Below are 18,917 nucleotides of genomic sequence, written 5' to 3'. Positions count from 1 at the left end.
ACTCTACCATTTACATTAAGGCTCACGATCCATTCAATTTATAAATAATACAATTACAAACTCAATATTTCTCCTCAAGGCTTAACATTTGAGCTCATAATGATGAGAAATGGATATGTTTTCTCTCGTATCTTTCTTTTCCCCTTTTTTGACCATCCTAAGTTGCTTTGCGCCAATTATTGCACTCAATTAAGTGACTATATATAATTACATACTTGGGGGTGAGCAAGAAGCACACTATACTCAATTGCTCTTTTTTTTTTCCTCAAATGGTACATATCATTCTTTAACGTGGCATGAAGAGAGGTCTCTACACAAGTTTGACATGGAAATCACCTTAACCAAGTTGGACTTGGCTGCATCAAGCAAAGGGTCTGATTGAAGGGCTTTTTCAAAACAATACTTGGCTTCTTCCAAAAGACTCTCAGCTACAAACACAAGACCCAGGTTGTTGAATGCAGGGGCATATCCAGGTTGAAGTTCAAGTGACTTTGAAAACATAGCCTTAGCTCGTTGGTATTGTCTTTGAAAGCGGTAGAGAATCCCCAAGTTGGATAATATCGCATGTGCTTGTTCGGTAGTTGCTAAAGACAAAGCTTTCTTATATACTTCTTCGGCATGTAACGGTTCATCTGATAGTTGAAGGGAAACACCTATACATGGAAGTTTGACCAATAAGAACAAATGATAAAAGGGTAATAGTTCTTTGATGGAAAGAGACGGTTGGCTACACCAAAAGGTATAAAGAGCTCCCTCTATTTCCTTTTATTCGTTGGCGTCACTTTTTGGTATGTCATTCTATTCTATCTAGATGCGAAAATTTCTGGTGAGAGAGAGAGAGAGAATACCTAGGTTAGACCAAGCATAGCTGCAGTCCTTGTCACAGGCAACAGCAGCTTTGAGGTACTTCTGTGATGTTTTGAATTGCCGAGCGCAAAGACTATGGAGGCCAAGTTGAATCCACTGCATAGGGTCATCTGGATCTTCTGCTATAGCCTGGTTGGAAAAGCATGACACCCCAACATAATGTAAGAAAAATATATTATATCCATCAAAACATATAAAGACATTGAATTATTATGACATATTGAGTAATCTTTGCAAACATCATCTCCTGTGTGACAACTGCACCTCATCCTGGAAATGGAATTCGGAAAATAAAATAAAGCAATAAACTACCTGCTTTAAACTGCTAACAGTGCGCTCTTCAACTTCCATCAACTCATGATGTTCACTATCATACGAGGCTGCTATCTCATGCTGAGATTTGTGAACCAAGGCAAGCCCAGCCCATGCTATTGGAAGCTCAACCAGTGATGAATCACCATCCCTTATTATAGAAGCCATCTCGTTTCCAGCGCATGAAAGCAGTTCACTAGGATCTTGAGATCTTTCTGCATCCTTTATTCGATGGATAGCAACAGCATATCGAGTAGACATGCAATTGGGTTCCAGTTTTGCTGCCTACAAAGCAATGACAACCGAAAGGATGGAAAAATTAGCAAAATTTCCCAAAAAGTTTATCATCAAAACATAATAAGGCGGAAATTGACATTGACACAAGCCAAACTGGAACAGACATTTTATGAGAAAACAGACTAGCTAAGAGCCTAAGAACAAGGACCAGAAAACCAATGAATAGACTCAACTATATTCTATATATGACTGTAGCAAGGAACCATTAGCACCTTCTCCAAGCACTTGCTGGATGTTCGATGATCACCACTCAGAGAAAATGCAGTTGCAAGATTTGCCCATATATGGGCTGATTTGCCATCCACTTTAATTGCAGATAACAAGCATTCCTTAGCAACATGAATAGCCATAGCACGATCTGCCAAAGCATCTTCAGCAGCACTGGCACCAGCACCTACAAAGTTTTTTGCGATTAATAACCGTAAGAAATAAATTTCTTCAACCACTTGATCATAAATGGCAAAACAGTGCAAAATCCACAAAAATTAGTGCACAAAGAGACTACCTGCTACGACTGAAGCATGTTTACACAAAAGTAGGGAAGAATAATTTACTAAAGCTGCAGGGTGGTTTTGATCCTTCAGGATGAGCTCCTGGAAACATTTTGCAGATAATTCCAAATTCCCACTGGAAAACAAAATAGACAGTATTTAGATAACATATGAAAGGATTAGAAACTTGTAAACCATTTGTCAACTAAAGTAACAAAAGTATTGTTAACTTCCAAATAATTCAATGCAATATTCAAGATAAAAGCATGTTGGAGTGTCACCAGAACACAACAAAAGATCTCAATTAGGAAAGCAACAGCCACTAGTGCATAGATGTCAAGATGTGGCAGTTTCCTCTTCTAAACTTTCTCACTTAAAACTACTCATTCAAAAACAAATAAGTTTAAAACCTAGAATAAGCCCCTCCGCATATAAGAGTAAATAAAAGCTTCTTTTTTCTTTTTTCGAAAAGTAACAAATAAGGTTTAAAACCTAGAATCAGCCCCTCCACATATAAGAGTAAATAAAGCTTCTTTTTTTTTTCTTTTTTCGGAAAGTGACACTATCAGAATACATTGATTCAGGATTGAAGAAGAAGAGCTAATTACCATTCAAACTAACCTTTGAAGATAAGCTATCCCAAGGTTCCCCAAGCAATCATAGTTCTCCGGTGCAATGGCCAACAATGATGACAAAACTGTGATAGCACTCTACACCAGCACATTGGTTTATGCATAGAGCAGAGTTAGTGGTATCAGGTTAAGAGGTACTGAAGATGAAACTGAAATATCATGTGTGCCTAAAGAATATTAAAACATTTAGATAGAAACCAAGGTATTCATACCTGCACACGGCCACTCCTAAGAAGAATAAAACCTAGTGTATTCCATAAAGCTGCCTGTCTGATATCTGACTGCATTGACTCTTTGAGTTTAGAGAGAACTTCTTCGAGTTCATGAGGTTCAAGTTCTTTATCTGAACTATTTTCTGATGAACTTTCTAGTATCAGGCACTATAAGGATTATAAATCATGTCAATGGACAGGAAGATTCGAATCATTAATTTATCAAATTAAGATTACTCTACCTGTGCATGATGAATCTGAACTAACGAAAGCAACTCTGGCCTGTCAATCTCAGCCTCAGGCTTGAGTAAGATCTCAGCAGCCTTCTCATAAGCTAATATAGCCTGAAGAAATTTTAATAACCCAACGAGAAAAAACTGTGTCAAATTATAAAGGATGAATCTTAAGGCACTACCTTTTGAGGTTGGCTTAATCTTTGGTACATCAAGCCAAGAATAAAATGAGCATGAGCATTCTTGGGCATCTTTCTTGCAACATGAACCAAGCCCTACAAGCGTGAATATGGTATGGTTTCTAAGTAATGAATCAAAATCAACAAGAACGATAAGAATAAACACCATAACATTTTTATCAATAAAGTAATAAAGTGCTACTATTTAAAGCTACTATGTGAAGACTACAGTTTTGGGTATCAGCCTTCGACTTTACTCCGAGAGAGAGAGAGAGAGAGAGAGAGAGAGAGAGAGAGAGAGAGAGAGAGAGAGAACTTATCAGCAGCAAGGATAAGTAACTAACAAAGCCAATATATAAACGTGTTTTCCTCGTGCAAATGAAAATCAATTTGTGGTTTTAGAAGCAGGATAATTTACATGAAGAGGTGATAATGTTTGACTATTCCAAAGCAAACTCACAGTTTTCATGCTGCTAACTTTTTCCTCCCGAGAGGAATTAGCCCCCTGAACATGTTGATCACCATCTGCATCAGCTCCACAGTCAAGAGAAGAATCTGTCTTGCTAAGCCTGGAGCGAGATTTCCCCAATTTGTTCAACTTTTTACCTTCACCTTCAACTGTATCATTTTCTTTGGACAACAAACTCTTGTCTTGGCTGTTTTCATCATTTGCCAACCTAGAGATTCATTACAAAAAATCACGACATATGACAGAAACACATTTAGCATTACTAAAAAGGATGTGTTCTTCCATTTATGTTATCTATTATGTGATGCATTGATTGTATTTGTATGTGTTCTATGTTGGGGCTTAGAGTCCTATAATGCTTAATTATAAGTACTTATTGCATAATTATTGATGATTTGAATCTACTAAAGTACTTATTATAACTTCTATTACTGTTTTAGTTTATTATGTGTTTTGTGGTTAAAATTGTTAATTTTGAATGTCTAGATTTGAGTGTATATATATATATATATATATATAGCTTATGTATGATATATATTCTTTGTTAAGAAGAATAACAGTTAAACTCGTGCGAGTCTATGAGTCGAGTTTAGGTGAGCTCCACAAGTTTACATAAACCTGCGAATTTGACAACCTTGCTAAGTGGCACTCATAACTCAGAAGTCATAACTGAGAGCTCTGGTTCCCCCACACTACAAGCTCAGAAACAAACAAACTCAACGCTACAACGGAATGAAGAAAACGGAAAACCCTACATACTCCGAAAAAACAGCTAGTTTTAAATTAATTACAAAGAATTCGAAGATTATCTGTTTCGTTCGGTAGACTGGGAAAGCCACAAGAAACATGACACTGAAGTAGCAGAAATTGAATAAGAAAGGGAACCTGGTGATAGGAGGTGGCGGCAGCGGTGGTGGCGGTGGAGGAGGAGGGAGATTATGGTGGAGGGGGAGAGGGAGGGGGTCGTCGTCGTCGGCAGCTTCAGGAGGATCGTTGAGGTCAGCGAGAACAACGAGCTTGGTAGGGTTAAGACCCTTGGAATTGGAGCTAGAAGGAATCTCTGCAGCTTCGGTTGTTGGTGGTGGTGGTGCTGCTGCTGCGACCTTTGCTTCGATTTGTTCCGCCATTTTCATGCTTCACTCAGAACTCTTTTCTCTGCTTTCTGTTGACAACGACCACGGTCTTCTCTTCTTTCTGTTAGGTTTCGCGTTTTCTTCGGTTTTACCTTTTTCGTTGCTAATGAACTTTTGGGAGAAAGATATTTCCTACTCTAGTATCCTTATTTTAATATTTTCTCACCAAATTTTAACCAAACGAAAATAGTTTTATAAATAATAATAAATATGGTTTAGCTCATATTTTTTATATGAAAAAAATATTTTGACTTAAAAAATATATAAGGAACAAACTAACTTGCATTTTCCCTGCATAAAATGAAAATGTTAATCTTATTTTTAATAATTTTAATTCACACATAATTTTATTACGTTGTAGGTTAATACATTTATAAGATTTAAAAAAATAATATTATTAAGATAAACATTATAATATCCATTCTCTACTTATTATTCTAAATCTTTATTACTGAACACAACAATTATTAAGCTATTAGCTTCATTTATTCTAAGAAAAAATTCAAACACTTTCATTTCTATGTAAAATTAAGAAATTTCATATAAAATGTTGGCAAACACTTATTAATTTTTATTTTTAACATATCAATTTCTAACACAAAAATATTTGGCAAAATATCTTTGATCTTTTAAAATATTAAATAATTTAATGTTTGATAAAAATAAAAAGGAACAATAAATATAACCTAAAAACAACCTTTATACTATCAACTAATATTTCCATAGTCAAAACCCTCAGCTGGTTAGAAATTTTCACAAGTAACCCTTTTTTATTAGTCAACTTAATTCTTATCGAACTAATATACTAAACTACAAAACTTTAAAAGAATCATTATTACAAAAATTAACTATTATAGTTGAAGGATCAAATTCCTCTAAAGTAAAAATGTTAGTAAAATGATAAAATAATACTCTAATTATCTTGGAATACCCTTTGCTCGCATCATTTATTTGTCCAAGTAACTCAAATAGATAACAGCGGTAAATCCTATATAATAGACTACAGTCACAGAATGCCAGTTACAAACACCAACCCAAAAGTGAGTCAACTAATTAACTGAACTATCAAATTCCAACCATGAAAAACTACCATTCCATTGCAAGAAAATTGGTACAAACTAGGAATTGTTACCCTCCATGAAAATGATCCTATCAAACCATGTTGGGCCTCTGTGGTAGAAGGAGATTATAAAACTTATCATGCAAGAAGAAATTCTTTCCCTTGCTATCAACAGCTTTCTTCCACCCACACCATCCACCATTAACGATCTTTTTCAGATCATCTGTGCCTGTATAGTGTGGATCGAGTATTAAAAATGCGCAATCTCCACTTGCTTCATTGTAATCCACTCCCAAGAGTGTATATGCAAGTACACCCCCACCTGCATTTAGATGCTAGAGGGTTAAGAGTAACTCATTCTGAAAATATCAGAGAGCAAAAGACAAATCATTGAAGCGAATATGCAACTGAAAAAATATATACTTTGGAATTTAAGCCAATCATTTTGGGAAATGTTGTAGATGAATGACAGATGGAAAGTATAAAAGTATATCATTGACTAACCAATCATAATAGGTGTTCCTTGGGTCTCAAAGTGCAATGCTAGCTCTCGACATTTTTCTGGAAGCTCAGCTCCGGATCTAACATTGATCACTTTGCATGTGACCTGTTTCAGAAAGAAAACAACCTAGTCAAGTCAAATAATTTATCTAGAACCCAAATAGGTGATTTAGAAAGAGAAAACAAAAAAAAAAAGGTTTGCACTCTGTTCAGATCAGATCAAGTATCTAGATAGCCTTCTTTGCCTAGGGCTCAGCATATGTTGTCCAGTTGGAACAGAAAAACCATAGGTTAACGTTTAATCAATTAGTGTTTAGTTAACCAAAAGGTTAATGTTACCAAATACTGTAATAAGGAGAATACTTACGCCAAGAAGTTTGTCCAAAACAAAGCTCAACTCAATGGCACCAATCCAATCCCGTGTCCCAACAAAAGAAGGATCTTTATCACCAATCTCCACAAGTGACTGCTGTATTTCTCTGAGAAAGGTTGCATCTTTGTCAGTCTGAATCATTCGCACAAGTATGACATGCCAAGATTTTTATGTGATATGAATGAATTTTGGCTGGAATAGTGGATTTATAAAATCTCTTCAATGATATATATTTACTACTACATCAAACCGAAAAAAATAAAGTGCAGTATAATTTTAAACCTGAAGAGAAAATACGGAGATAAGCTAAGATTAAATTACTTCTAAGAAATATTAAAATGAAATGACATATCCCCTAGTAACAAAATCCATCCTTAAGATGAGGCAAACTGAAAATACCTATGAGAAGGAACCTCTATAGATGAGTAGTTTTGGAGTCTGAACCATGAAATGATAGTCTGGAGAGAGCGATAAGCACAACCCCATCCCTATAAAATCAAAGTAAGTGATTTAATTTGTGATACTACAAAGAAATAGAGTTAAGAGCCATTTTGCTTTAATTATATACAATTTCAAGAAGTGATTTACAACTGCATAAAACCAGATTATCTTTGTCTGATAATTTAAAACCAGTTACTCAGTAATTACAAATGGAGTGTATTTGGTTATGTCATTGCAATAAAGGCCAACATGAAAAAGAAGACATGTAATTTCAAAACCATTGGGAAGCAGAAAGATGGAAATTACCGAATCATTAAAACCATCCTGAAGATAATGAAAGTATTCATAGGAACCTTGAACAAGAGAAACACTTCCCCCGGAAACTGCAAAAACCATAACATTTTCAGATGAGTCAGAGAAAAATTACACTGAGACACAGAGCAAAATAGCACTTACCCCCACTGTTTGGAATCCCAATGTGTACATCCTTGAGTAAAGTTGAACCTAATATTACGAAAAGAATATTAAGTAACTGAAGGCATAAAACAGAGGAAATTATAGGAGTTATTACTAAAAAATAAACAATGGAAATGCAGATGCAATCATAATTCTCAGTACCTATAAAGCATTACAAAATAAATAAATAAATTAGATCTACTTATTACCCTTTTGTTGAGAGCCAAGACCACCAATTTTCAATTTTGAAAAATCCAAGGCGTTAGCGATTCTCAAAAGGGGTCGATCAAAAGGTAATCCCAACCTTGTGTGTAAGGATCTCCTAACTTCAACTGCAGAGAGCAAAATATTTCATATAACAGAGATGCATGATAAGATCATAATGATAAACAGGAAAAGTCTAGAGATAGAATACATAAATTCTTCTATGAAACTTAACAACAGCAGACAAAATAGCCTTGTGATAGTATTTTCTAAAAGAGACAGGTAAATGTTAAAAGAAATATCCTATCCATGCCAGATTACAGAAGCATACCTTGCTTCATTTCTGTCTCCCCGAAACTCAGTTCATAGAAAACAGTAATTGGATGCAGAACATGAGGAGGACTGAAGTGATAAGGTTTTATCTGACAATTCAAAAAACTTGTTAGTCAATAAAAAAGAAAAGTATGTATTAAATACACGTGAAAATAAAATTTTGAAGTATAAAAATTAGCAAAATAGATAACTATAAAAAGAAAACCAGAAATTATGTTGACGTATTATCCACAAAAGTAAAATCAATATCAATATTCTTTCATAAATTGCATCTGAAATATCCCACTAGCACAGACAAGCATTTGCAGAAGAAAGATCTGTTTTTTTAATCATATCTTGATCTACTATAACATAATATCTGTTGGGAAATTTCAGACACATTGGTATCTCTTAGCACTTATACATATATATCCAAATATACAATTACTAATGCTTTCATCACTCATACAAACAACAACAATAACAAAACCTTATCCCACTGGGTGGGGAATCATCACTCATACATAAATGAGAATCCAGTAACCCATTAATCATTGTCATGACCTTATTTAGAGCTCATAAACCATTCCAAAACAATAAAACCAATTTCTAATGAAATCTTATGAAAAAGTCAGACAAGCACAATTACACATAATCCTGGTGCATCATACAGGACAGAAAAATGAATATGTACGATGTACCTCTACATCCATTAACCATAGGAATATGTTCTTGCGAAATGTTTAGACTCAAGGTGGAATGAAAAACCAAGCTGCCTATATGAATGCATTGCCTCACCTGAGGGTGTTGTCCCAAAAGGTTAGGCAACATTGAATTCTGCAATGCATTTAACTGATCAGCTAAACCAGGGATGATTAATCTTGAAACTGCATGCCTCAAGGGGAGGTTCTTAGAAGCATAGCAGAGTACATCTAGTTTAATATCCACAACAAGGAGCCTGGCTTCATCCTGGGCTGAAGGTAATAATTCAACTTCAGTTAAAAAAATACCCCAAAAAAAATCATGCTAACATATAGGATATAGGACATCAATTTAACCCTAACTCCTGATTCCTGACCTGGAATGTACTCTGCAACAGGCACAGCAGACGCTGATGATGGCCCTAAGCTGTTAAAGAGAACACTAACTTGGATGGTATCTGCATTCTAAGAAGAAGAAAATATCACAATGGATGATTGAAGTCATTTCACAATTCACAATGCGCATGATTCATGGTAGCAGGCCAAAAAAATAAATAACCACTAAAAATAAATCACAAATACTATCATATAACATCAGCAGCAATTAAACAATTAAAACGAAGAATATCACAATCAACAATTTTACCTCCACAGAAAATGCTGACGATCCTTTACTGATGACAGAAAAGTATGAACACGGTAGAGAATTCACATCAACATTATCACCACCCTCAGCCAAATGCCAGATGTTGGAGAGGTCTGCTCGAAAGTCTAAATGGCCACCACGAATTACAATGGGTGCAGGTAGATCCATAGAGGTCTTGTTTAATGCCTCTAACATGTACACAGCCTGTGAATCTCTTAACTTAGCAACAACAGCTTCAATTGCCCTCACAAATGCTTTCTCAACATCTGAGAAATTTGCATTTAGAAACTAGTTAAGCATGCCTCTATCATATAGATAACTTAGGAATGCCACACTACTAAGACATACCCAATTTCTTCCTTTATATCAAAACTGACTTTACCTAATCAAAATAATCCACTACTCTTCCCCGCTCACATTTCTCTATTACTCGCGTACATGTGGACGCACACATATGTTCTTAGTTGTAAGGCATCTTGCAACTCAAATTCAGTTACTTGGAGCTAAAGTTTTCATTGTATCTCATAAGTCCTGTGCTCTATAACTTCCATCATCAAAGTATTATCAATTAACGCTACTAGCTCACAAACCCCAATTTCCAATCCCTAGATTGCTTCATTATATGACAATGCAAAAACAATAAATTGATTGAAGTTAATTTCAAAATGCAACCCCAGCAAAACATGCAAAGCAAAATTAACACCAATCCAAACGAACACTTTGAGATTAGAAGAAACAAAAAATTGAATAAAACTAACCACTCGTATTCTTGAGAGGATAATATACTGGCAACTTGATCGGAAGCTCACAACGAACCAAGCAACCATTCTCCCACACATACTTCTCCGAATGTTCTTCTTCAACAACTGAATCAACCTCTTCGAGGCTATTCGATTTTCCACTCTCCGACACGAAAAATTTCAGCTCGCCGGAACCGGCGGCGACTGCTCCGATCACCGGTCGATTATCCCCTTCCTCTTCACCGTATAGAAGCTTCCTCAGTCTGCGAGCAGCATGAACTGCCGCTTGAGCGTCGGCGCCGGCTCCGTAAGCAAGCGCTCCAATTACTTCAAAGCCTTTAGGAATCAATGTCCGAAGCTCCTCTGTTTACAAATTCCAAAACGCGAGACAGAGAAAAAGTTGAAGTGAATTTAAGATTTGAAATTGATAGAGAGAGAGAGAGAGAGAGAAGGAAAACCTGATTCTTTGTGGAGATCATCGGAGGAGAGGCGGAGGAGGAGGGATGCGACGGTGAGCGGCGGTAAGAAGGGGGATCCGACGAGCCAGTATGTTTTCGGGTCGGATCCTGAGATGAGGTGTTTGGTTGGGCGGCATAGCAGCGTCACGCGGCGGTTGCTGTGAGCTGCCATGGAATAATAGCATGTATCTCTCTATTTGGTCTGCTCAGTTCAAAACACAAATGTTAAGAAACGTATTTTTTTTTTCGGTTGGAAACGTTTATCTGGTTTTCTTTAGTTTCTGGTCTTGAGCTCGCCTTGGCCCAATATTAAATTGGGCCTCCGTTTTTTCATACAATTTGGATCTAGGCCCATTCCAAGCAATAAATAAATAAAAATGATAAGACTTACTGATTTGTGCAGGTAGCAGTTCATTGGCTAGCGTCACACCTTTAAATGGAGCTCAGATTTACGATGGATTAATTTTTGACTTGTCAGATTGGAAGATACCGTGGTCAACTGAAAATAATAATAATAAAAAGGGTTTAATTGCTTGGAACCATTGAGGGTTTTTTTGACTTCTAAATCATGAATATTGCTACCAACATGATTGATAAAGCAAAACAACAACAACAACAATAAAGCCTTGTCCCACTAAGTGGGGTCGGCTACATGAATCAAATGATGCCATTGTGTTCTGTCATGTATCATATCTACAGAGAGACCCTTTACATGTAGATCTCGTTTGACCACCTTATGGATGGTCTTTTTAGGTCTTCCTCTGCCTTTCGCCATTTGTCCATCTTCCATCTCATCCACCCTTCTGACTGGATGTTCTATCGGTCTTCTTCTCGCATGTCCAAACCACCTGAGACGCGATTCAACCATCTTTTTCACAATGGGTGCTACTCTAACTCTCTCCCTTATATCTTCATTCCTTATTTTATCCAATCGCGTATGACCACTCATCTATCTCAACATCTTCATCTCTGCCACATTCAGCTTATGTTCGTGCTCCCCTTTAGCCGCCTAACACTCCATACCATACAGCATAGCCGGTATTATAGCGGTGCGATAGAATTACCTTTAAGTTTTAAAGGCATTTTTTTGTCGCATATAAAACCAGATGCACTCCGTTATTTTGACCAACCTGCTTGAATACATAAAGCAAAAAAAAAAAAAGAAAAAAAGAAAGCAAAGAGAGACCTCACCCATGATATAACTAGGAAAAATTGCTACGTGTTGATATATAATATGTGATCAACCAAATAGAGCTAAAATCAATGCTACTAAATAATAACATCATTAGCACATGGTATCTTTGATTTTGAATGTTTACTTTGCAACTACATTATATTATAAATTTTAAGGATATAAAAGTGAAATTCTTTTTATACATTTTTATCTTTTCAATAACATCTAAATAAATCCATAAAATAATTTTAAAATACTCTAATTTTATATTTTTGAAAGTGGTTTTAAGACACTCGTCACTAATAGAAAATAACTTATTACTGACAGATTTTAGCGATGGATTTTATCTGTTGAAATTACCCGTCACTATTTCCATTGATTTTTCTTTTTATGTTTTTGGCCAAATTTATAAATCAGTTATTAAAAAAACTTGTCAGTACAATATTATCAACGAAATTTTTATCAACGGATAATATCAATCGGTATATAAAAATCCAACTATAAAAAGACAAAATCTGTCACTAAATTTGTCGATATTTTTTTTATATATAGTGCATTAGCATACGTACCTTCATCTAATTTAATTTTAGGCCTTGAGAATTCTCCTACTAACTACTACTTAATAAGAATGCCCAATTAAGAAACTAAATTTACATAACCATGACATGTTGGTTATTAACAATGCTTTAATTTTTGCCAGCTCTAATAATCAAGATAATTAGCTCATATATATCCTATCATGAATATTGTTAATTGAAACAAAAGTGCACATATAGCTATGGTTGTCTTTATTTTAGAGTAGCTTTATCACTAACAACAACAATGCCAATTGCCAAGCATATGCATATATAATTGGTGCCAGAGAGTAATGAAGTGTTATCTAATTAATTAATAATTAATAACGGATGACCGATATGCATCTTTTAACAAACAAATAGTTGATGTTTTTTAAAGTTTAATTATTTTGTTGGTCTTTATAATTTTATTAAATTTTTAATTAAGTTTTATTTTTAATTAAATTTTTGTATTATTTTAAATTTTGTAATTAGATTATTTCTAATATAAAAAATATTAGAATAAATTGAATATTTTTTTATAAATTAAAGATATTTATAAATAAAAATTTTGAAACTATAAGGAATAATAAAAAAAATTAATTTTTTTTATATTTAATTATGTCAGCAAACAATTGGGTTGGTGAGGATGGATTTTAATAAATTAAAAACAACAATAGACATATTTGAAAGTAAGTCACGGAGTGCTATAAGAAATTTGGGAAAAAGGGAGGGGGGGGGGGGGGGAGAGAGTGTTAATTTTAATATCATTTTGGGGAAAAGAATATCTTATATATATAAATATAAGCCAAATGCTATAATTAATCTTTTTCAATGTTTCTTGGATTTTATTTAAACCGATATGAGGATGAGATGATAAACAAGGCACACTTCCTAAAATATATATTAATTAGGGCACAAGCATAAGGAAATACATTTATGAAAAAAGTTAGTTGTATAAATGATTTTTAATCAAGTCTCTAAACAAGTGATGACAAAAAATATAGAGGTTTTTTTTTCTTTTTATTTTTTCAATACAAAATAACACAAAAATTCTTTTAGAATAATACAAATTTTTTCATAACAATATAGAAAATTTGATAAAACAAGGAAATTTTTTTATGAAATCAACACAAAAATTAATTCAAAATAACACATAAATTTTAATAAAACAACACAAAATTTTATGTATTTTATTTTCTTTTCTCTTACACAAACTCCATTCCCTTTCTTTCAAAAACCTTCCTCCAAAATTCATCCTCTTCCACTTCATTTGACTACAATTCTCAATGCCAATGACACTTTTTTCACCATTATCCTATTCAAATTTAAAAATTAAAACCCTCAAAATTTAAAAATTAAAACCCTCAAAATTTCTAATTTCAATTTTATCATATTTAAAAAAAAAAAAAGAAGAACACAAATGTGTTTATTAGCATTGTTAAGAATTGGATCAAATTGGCCAATTCAACTGGATTTACAAAAAAAATTAATTACCTAATCAATCCAGTTCAAATAAAAAATTTAGTTGTAAAAAATTAGAAAAATAAAAAAATGATAAATTATTGAACCAGCTGAATAAGCTCAGTTATTTTATTCTAAAAAAGGATAAAAATAATTCTTTTAAGGATAAAATATTTTATTTTATTTTATTTTATGATATTGGATTCAAATGTATATTAAATATGTAAATCAACAAAATATATATATATATATATATATATAAACTAAGTCTCTTAATCACTTTCTGATTTTAATTAAGTGTTGTAGTAGTCTTTGTCATATTCACAACTTGGTGTATTCTACCCTATTTTAAAAAACACATAAGCTCTAATCCAATACTCCAATTTTTCAATTTAAAACAATATGAACATTCTTAAGGAATATTTTAGAGGAGGGATAAACCATCATATATACACAAAACTTATTGCATAGTTAAATAAGATACACAAAAGTAATAACTACTATATAAATATACATTTTATAATGGTGTAATTTGATTATAAAGATACAATTTAGGGACAAAGTTGAGTTCTAATAACCCATTAATTAAGCAATACTTTGTGGAATTATTAGCAAATTAAGGGGATGGAAAATGAAGGCTTTGATGTGAAACATGTGCACTAGAAAGAAAAATTGGGTTTGATGAGAAATAGACTATACTACAAGCATATATAATATTAATTAATGAGAATCAAGTAGTGTTTTTAAGTATGTATATAAGTTGGAGTTGCCAAGTACTTGTCACAATAAATAAATAAATATATATATTCTGGCCGACTTTAGTTTCACAGGTTGTGTTAAGGGTTTATTATCTATATTTTGAAATTATATATATATATATATATATATATATATATATATATATATATAAACCTTATTTTCGATTTTGTTTAACCATCTATGCTTATCTTTCATGAGTGATATATATATATATATATATATATATAAACCTTATTTTCGATTTTGTTTAACCATCTATGCTTATCTTTTATGAGTGATATATGCGATTTCTGTTTCGTTTTTTATTAATTTCTCTTTTAAGGTTAAGTTACAATTCTTTAATTATATTATATACGTATTTTTATTTTTAGAAGTCGTTGCACCTCGCTACCTCTAATTTACGTTATAGACATAAAGTTCTGTATTGTAGGATATTATATTAATAAATAAATAAAATAAAATAAAAAAAGAAAACTAGTGAAAGTCACTCTCCCAAATTAACCACCTCTCTTCTTCAACAGAACCCAACTAACATGGCTGTGCTTTTATTTGAACCCCACCTTCACTGCTTAACAAAGACCTCCACGTTGTTTTTGTCCCACAATTAAATAACTTTTAGATAAAGTGTGATTTAAACCCAATTATTTAGAATTTATATATGTATTTTTTTTAATTAAAATTTAAAAAACACTAATTAAATTCTTTTCCAAGTTGTACACTTGTACTCACACACTACTACTGTTTATTAAAATGGAGATCATTGGTGACATGTCAATGTCCTAACTTAATGGGGTTTAATTTAATCTTCACAAAAAATCATTTATTCTCCATTTTTTAAGTACATAATATTTTACATTTAAAAACATTTTTTTTTCTTGGAGCTTAGACGTGGATTCTCTTATTGGACAAAGTTGTTTGTCCTAAAATATATTTTTATGAGAAAATAAATTTTAGGGAAAAATAGAATATCTACTATCTTAACTTTTAAATTTAAATTTATAAAACATTTACAAATTCAGAAATATAAAATAAAAATGATTATTTTTTACTATAAACATCTTTAAACAATACAAAAAAAAACAATGATAGAATTTTTCACAAAGTCATAAATAAAATAAAAATAAGATGTAATTAATTAATCTCACACATACATCATGTATAATTTTTTTCTCCGAGTTTCTTCCCTTTTTTTATTTCTTAATGTTGCGGCCCAGCCCAAATGTTATGCTGGCCGACTCGATTCATAGGACACCCGATCCTGAGTAGGCGGGCGCGAAACGCTCAACGGCCGACCCGAACAACACGCGTTCTTTACAGCTCACTGCTACAGCTGTATTGAGAAGGTTCGAGGAAGATGGATCTGCCCTCGCGGGACCCACTCCTGACATGGTATATATGGAGAGGGTCCTACCCCTCTCCCAAGGTACGTCACCTTACTCTAAATTCTCACGTCACTTATACACTATACTGACTTGGGCGTCGGAGTGTCATTGCAGGTGACACCCCCCTCACTTCATCAAGAGCCCGGCAGGTCGACAATCAACGTAACCCGTCCCCAGGGTCCAGACTAAGGCAGAGATCCATCTTCGCATGCGACCTACCACCTGAACCGTTCGGTGACCCGACGTACCGAACACTTAACATGTTTTTATCCTTATTTATTAATTAATTAAATACTAACCTAATTTATTTTTCCGAATAAATGCATGACAAGTTGACAAGAAGGTCCAACGACAAGGACAAAGCACATTGTTAATTAGAGTGAAACAAAAAGAACCCCACAAAGACTTCCATAATTCATACATATACATTTGATAGATCTTATATCAAAGTTTGCACACAAAGTGTGGAATCCAAATATATTGTATTTAATAAATTTCTTGTGAAAGAAACAAAGAATAGAGGTTGTGATTCTGCCATGTAAGGATGGAATATATGGTTCTTTTGGGGTGTTGCATTAAAATTCCGGCTAAGTTTGCGGTTCGGAAGATTTAATATTAGCAAATAGAATCTTAGAATTATGTTACGTGCATGAGAAAGAGGGGATATATTTTGGACCTACCAAGCCTTATATTTTAGACCCAAAAGTTCAAAAGCATGTGACTTTGTCACTATTTTTTTTTCTTACTATTTTAATTGATATTATTTTGCTTGTGATATGTTTGTTTATGCCACTAAGCCTTAAAAAAACAAATGAAATATCAATATTGTATGGGTCCAAGTGATAGGAATAGGCATGCTCAACTCTTTATATTATCATAGTTTAAATTTTAGAAAAATTCTAACAAAAAATTTATTACATTTTCACAAGACAAATTAATTGATTGAATTTTTAAATTAATCCCACTAATCATATGTGTTCTGTGTTGGTCAATGATTCAGCCGATCTGTAATTCGGACTCGTAGGATGTGAGATTGATCGGCGTTTGAGATCCTTTCCTCCTTTTATAGGTATTCAAACATTAGGAGGTTCTGTAAAAAATATTCTGACGATCAAGTCAATAGAATTTCTTAATAAGAATGGAATCTTTTAATATTCTTTTGCTATTAGCCTTTTATCGTTGTTCTTTCTCGTGTCTCCTTTATTTGGAATATTCCTCCTTTTATAGATGATCATATTCATAATTTTGTAACCGCTTTAAATTTTTTAGCTCTAAAAATATTGTGCACGTATAGACTCTATTCGAGATATAGTCGTGTGGTAGTTATACCAAAGTTTTACTAGTACGGTTCAATATGTATACGATTTATGGTATTTACAAAAAACTCTAATATATAAGTCAATAAAAATTTTAACAGAACTAGTATATATTGGAATATTAGATGATAAATACTTAAAGTGTGTAGATATTTATGACAAAGGGTAATAACTTGATCATTAGTAAGTTATGTCATGTTGAATTGGTTATCACTTCGAAAGTGATAACCGAAGTAGTATAGTTTTTAATTTGCTCTTTAAGTCAAATAAAAAATTGGTTTAACGGACTCAATTTAGTGGTGTTTGACTCGGCGCATCTGGTCAGACAAGATGAAAATCTTTTTTATTGGACTAAATCGTATGCGAAAAAGACAATTCAACCAGAAACGTTGGTTAAGCAAATTGAACCAAATTTAGTAAGTATAAAGAGAAAAAATAAAAATAATATTTAATTAAACACAGGCTAAACAAGTTTTTAAAATGAAAAAATGGTAGGGTTCCTTGATTGTTATCGGTTATGTGCTAGTTGTTGGAAAGCATGGAGAATAGTGGGGATGGATGGCCATAATTAATTAAATCACAAACATCATTTGTCAAACTCAAAGTGAGGCAAATTTTCAGTTCCTTCCCTTATACTCATTATCACGGATTTCATTCATTATTTCATATGCTTTTGTCTCATCAATTTTTAGTTAGTTTAGTTATTAGTGTACCACACCAATACACCATTATATTATTGTTTGCTTCTTCCCATGCATATTTTCATTTCTTTAAATAATGAGTTCAATTAGGAAATTAATTTGCTTCAGTTAATTTTTTAAAATTATTTTTATTTTAAATTTGAGGGTAAAGTATACTTTTTGTTTCTAAAGTTTAATAAAAGTTTAAAAAATATTCTTAAGTTTTATTTTGTTTCAATTTTGTCCCAAAAGTTTTCGATTTGCATCAAATATACTCTCGACAGCTAAATTTTCAAAAAAATTTAAGACCAATCTAACAATAATGCATGAAAATTATGTTTGATTTGCTTGTATTGAAGGTTGTTCTTATAAAATTGTTGTTAAATTGGTCTTAAATTTTTTGAAAAATTAGCCGTCATGGGTATATTTGATGTAAATCGAAAACTTTTGGGACAAAATTAAAACAAAATAAAACTTAGGGGTATTTTTAAAATTTTTGTAGAACTTTAAGGACAAAAAATATACTTTACCCTAAATTTTAAATTCTAAATCTCAAACCCTCTAAAAAAAGTGGGAGTTAAAAAAATAATTTTATGATAAAAATGAGGTAATATTAACTAATTAAAAATTAATTTCTTATATCTATTCATTTAATAAATAAAAAATGATTATATTTTTGGTATTTATTTTTAGTCTTTTTATCTCAGCTTAAGTATTTTTTTTAGTACATAATACTATATAACATATAGTAAAAAATTAATATATTCAAATACAACTTTTCCTTGATCACGGATTCAATAATTATACAAAAAAAATAAAGTTTAGCTCAACTGTGTTACGTTAGAAAATAAATTTTGAGTCGCCTTTAATG

At 32.7% G+C, this 18,917-nt stretch overlaps 2 protein-coding genes across 2 annotated transcripts; both read right to left on the bottom strand.

Annotated features, from left to right (window-relative positions):
- Positions 1-9: 9 nt before the first annotated feature.
- LOC107629352 (tetratricopeptide repeat (TPR)-containing protein) lies at positions 10-4,952 on the bottom strand. Its single transcript, XM_016332128.3, has 11 exons — positions 4,578-4,952; positions 3,684-3,900; positions 3,227-3,319; positions 3,054-3,155; positions 2,812-2,979; positions 2,589-2,677; positions 1,982-2,103; positions 1,689-1,870; positions 1,180-1,464; positions 849-996; positions 10-653 (listed from the first exon to the last, which is right to left on the bottom strand). Exons 1-11 carry the CDS (start codon positions 4,823-4,825, stop codon positions 280-282), a joined length of 2,028 nt encoding a protein of 675 aa, XP_016187614.1. The 5' UTR covers positions 4,826-4,952; the 3' UTR covers positions 10-279.
- Positions 4,953-5,631: 679 nt separating this feature from the next.
- LOC107629353 (Peptidase C78, ubiquitin fold modifier-specific peptidase 1/ 2) lies at positions 5,632-10,961 on the bottom strand. Its single transcript, XM_016332129.3, has 13 exons — positions 10,718-10,961; positions 10,278-10,622; positions 9,520-9,785; positions 9,251-9,338; positions 8,971-9,146; positions 8,192-8,282; positions 7,866-7,988; positions 7,657-7,704; positions 7,507-7,583; positions 7,159-7,247; positions 6,754-6,865; positions 6,390-6,492; positions 5,632-6,207 (listed from the first exon to the last, which is right to left on the bottom strand). Exons 1-13 carry the CDS (start codon positions 10,887-10,889, stop codon positions 5,978-5,980), a joined length of 1,920 nt encoding a protein of 639 aa, XP_016187615.1. The 5' UTR covers positions 10,890-10,961; the 3' UTR covers positions 5,632-5,977.
- Positions 10,962-18,917: the final 7,956 nt, after the last annotated feature.

The sequence above is a fragment of the Arachis ipaensis genome, chromosome B3 (assembly GCF_059453495.1).
Source record: "Arachis ipaensis isolate K30076 ecotype BB chromosome B3, ASM5945349v1, whole genome shotgun sequence".
Lineage (NCBI taxonomy): Eukaryota > Viridiplantae > Streptophyta > Magnoliopsida > Fabales > Fabaceae > Arachis > Arachis ipaensis.
This window is presented reverse-complemented; position numbering and strand designations above follow the sequence as displayed.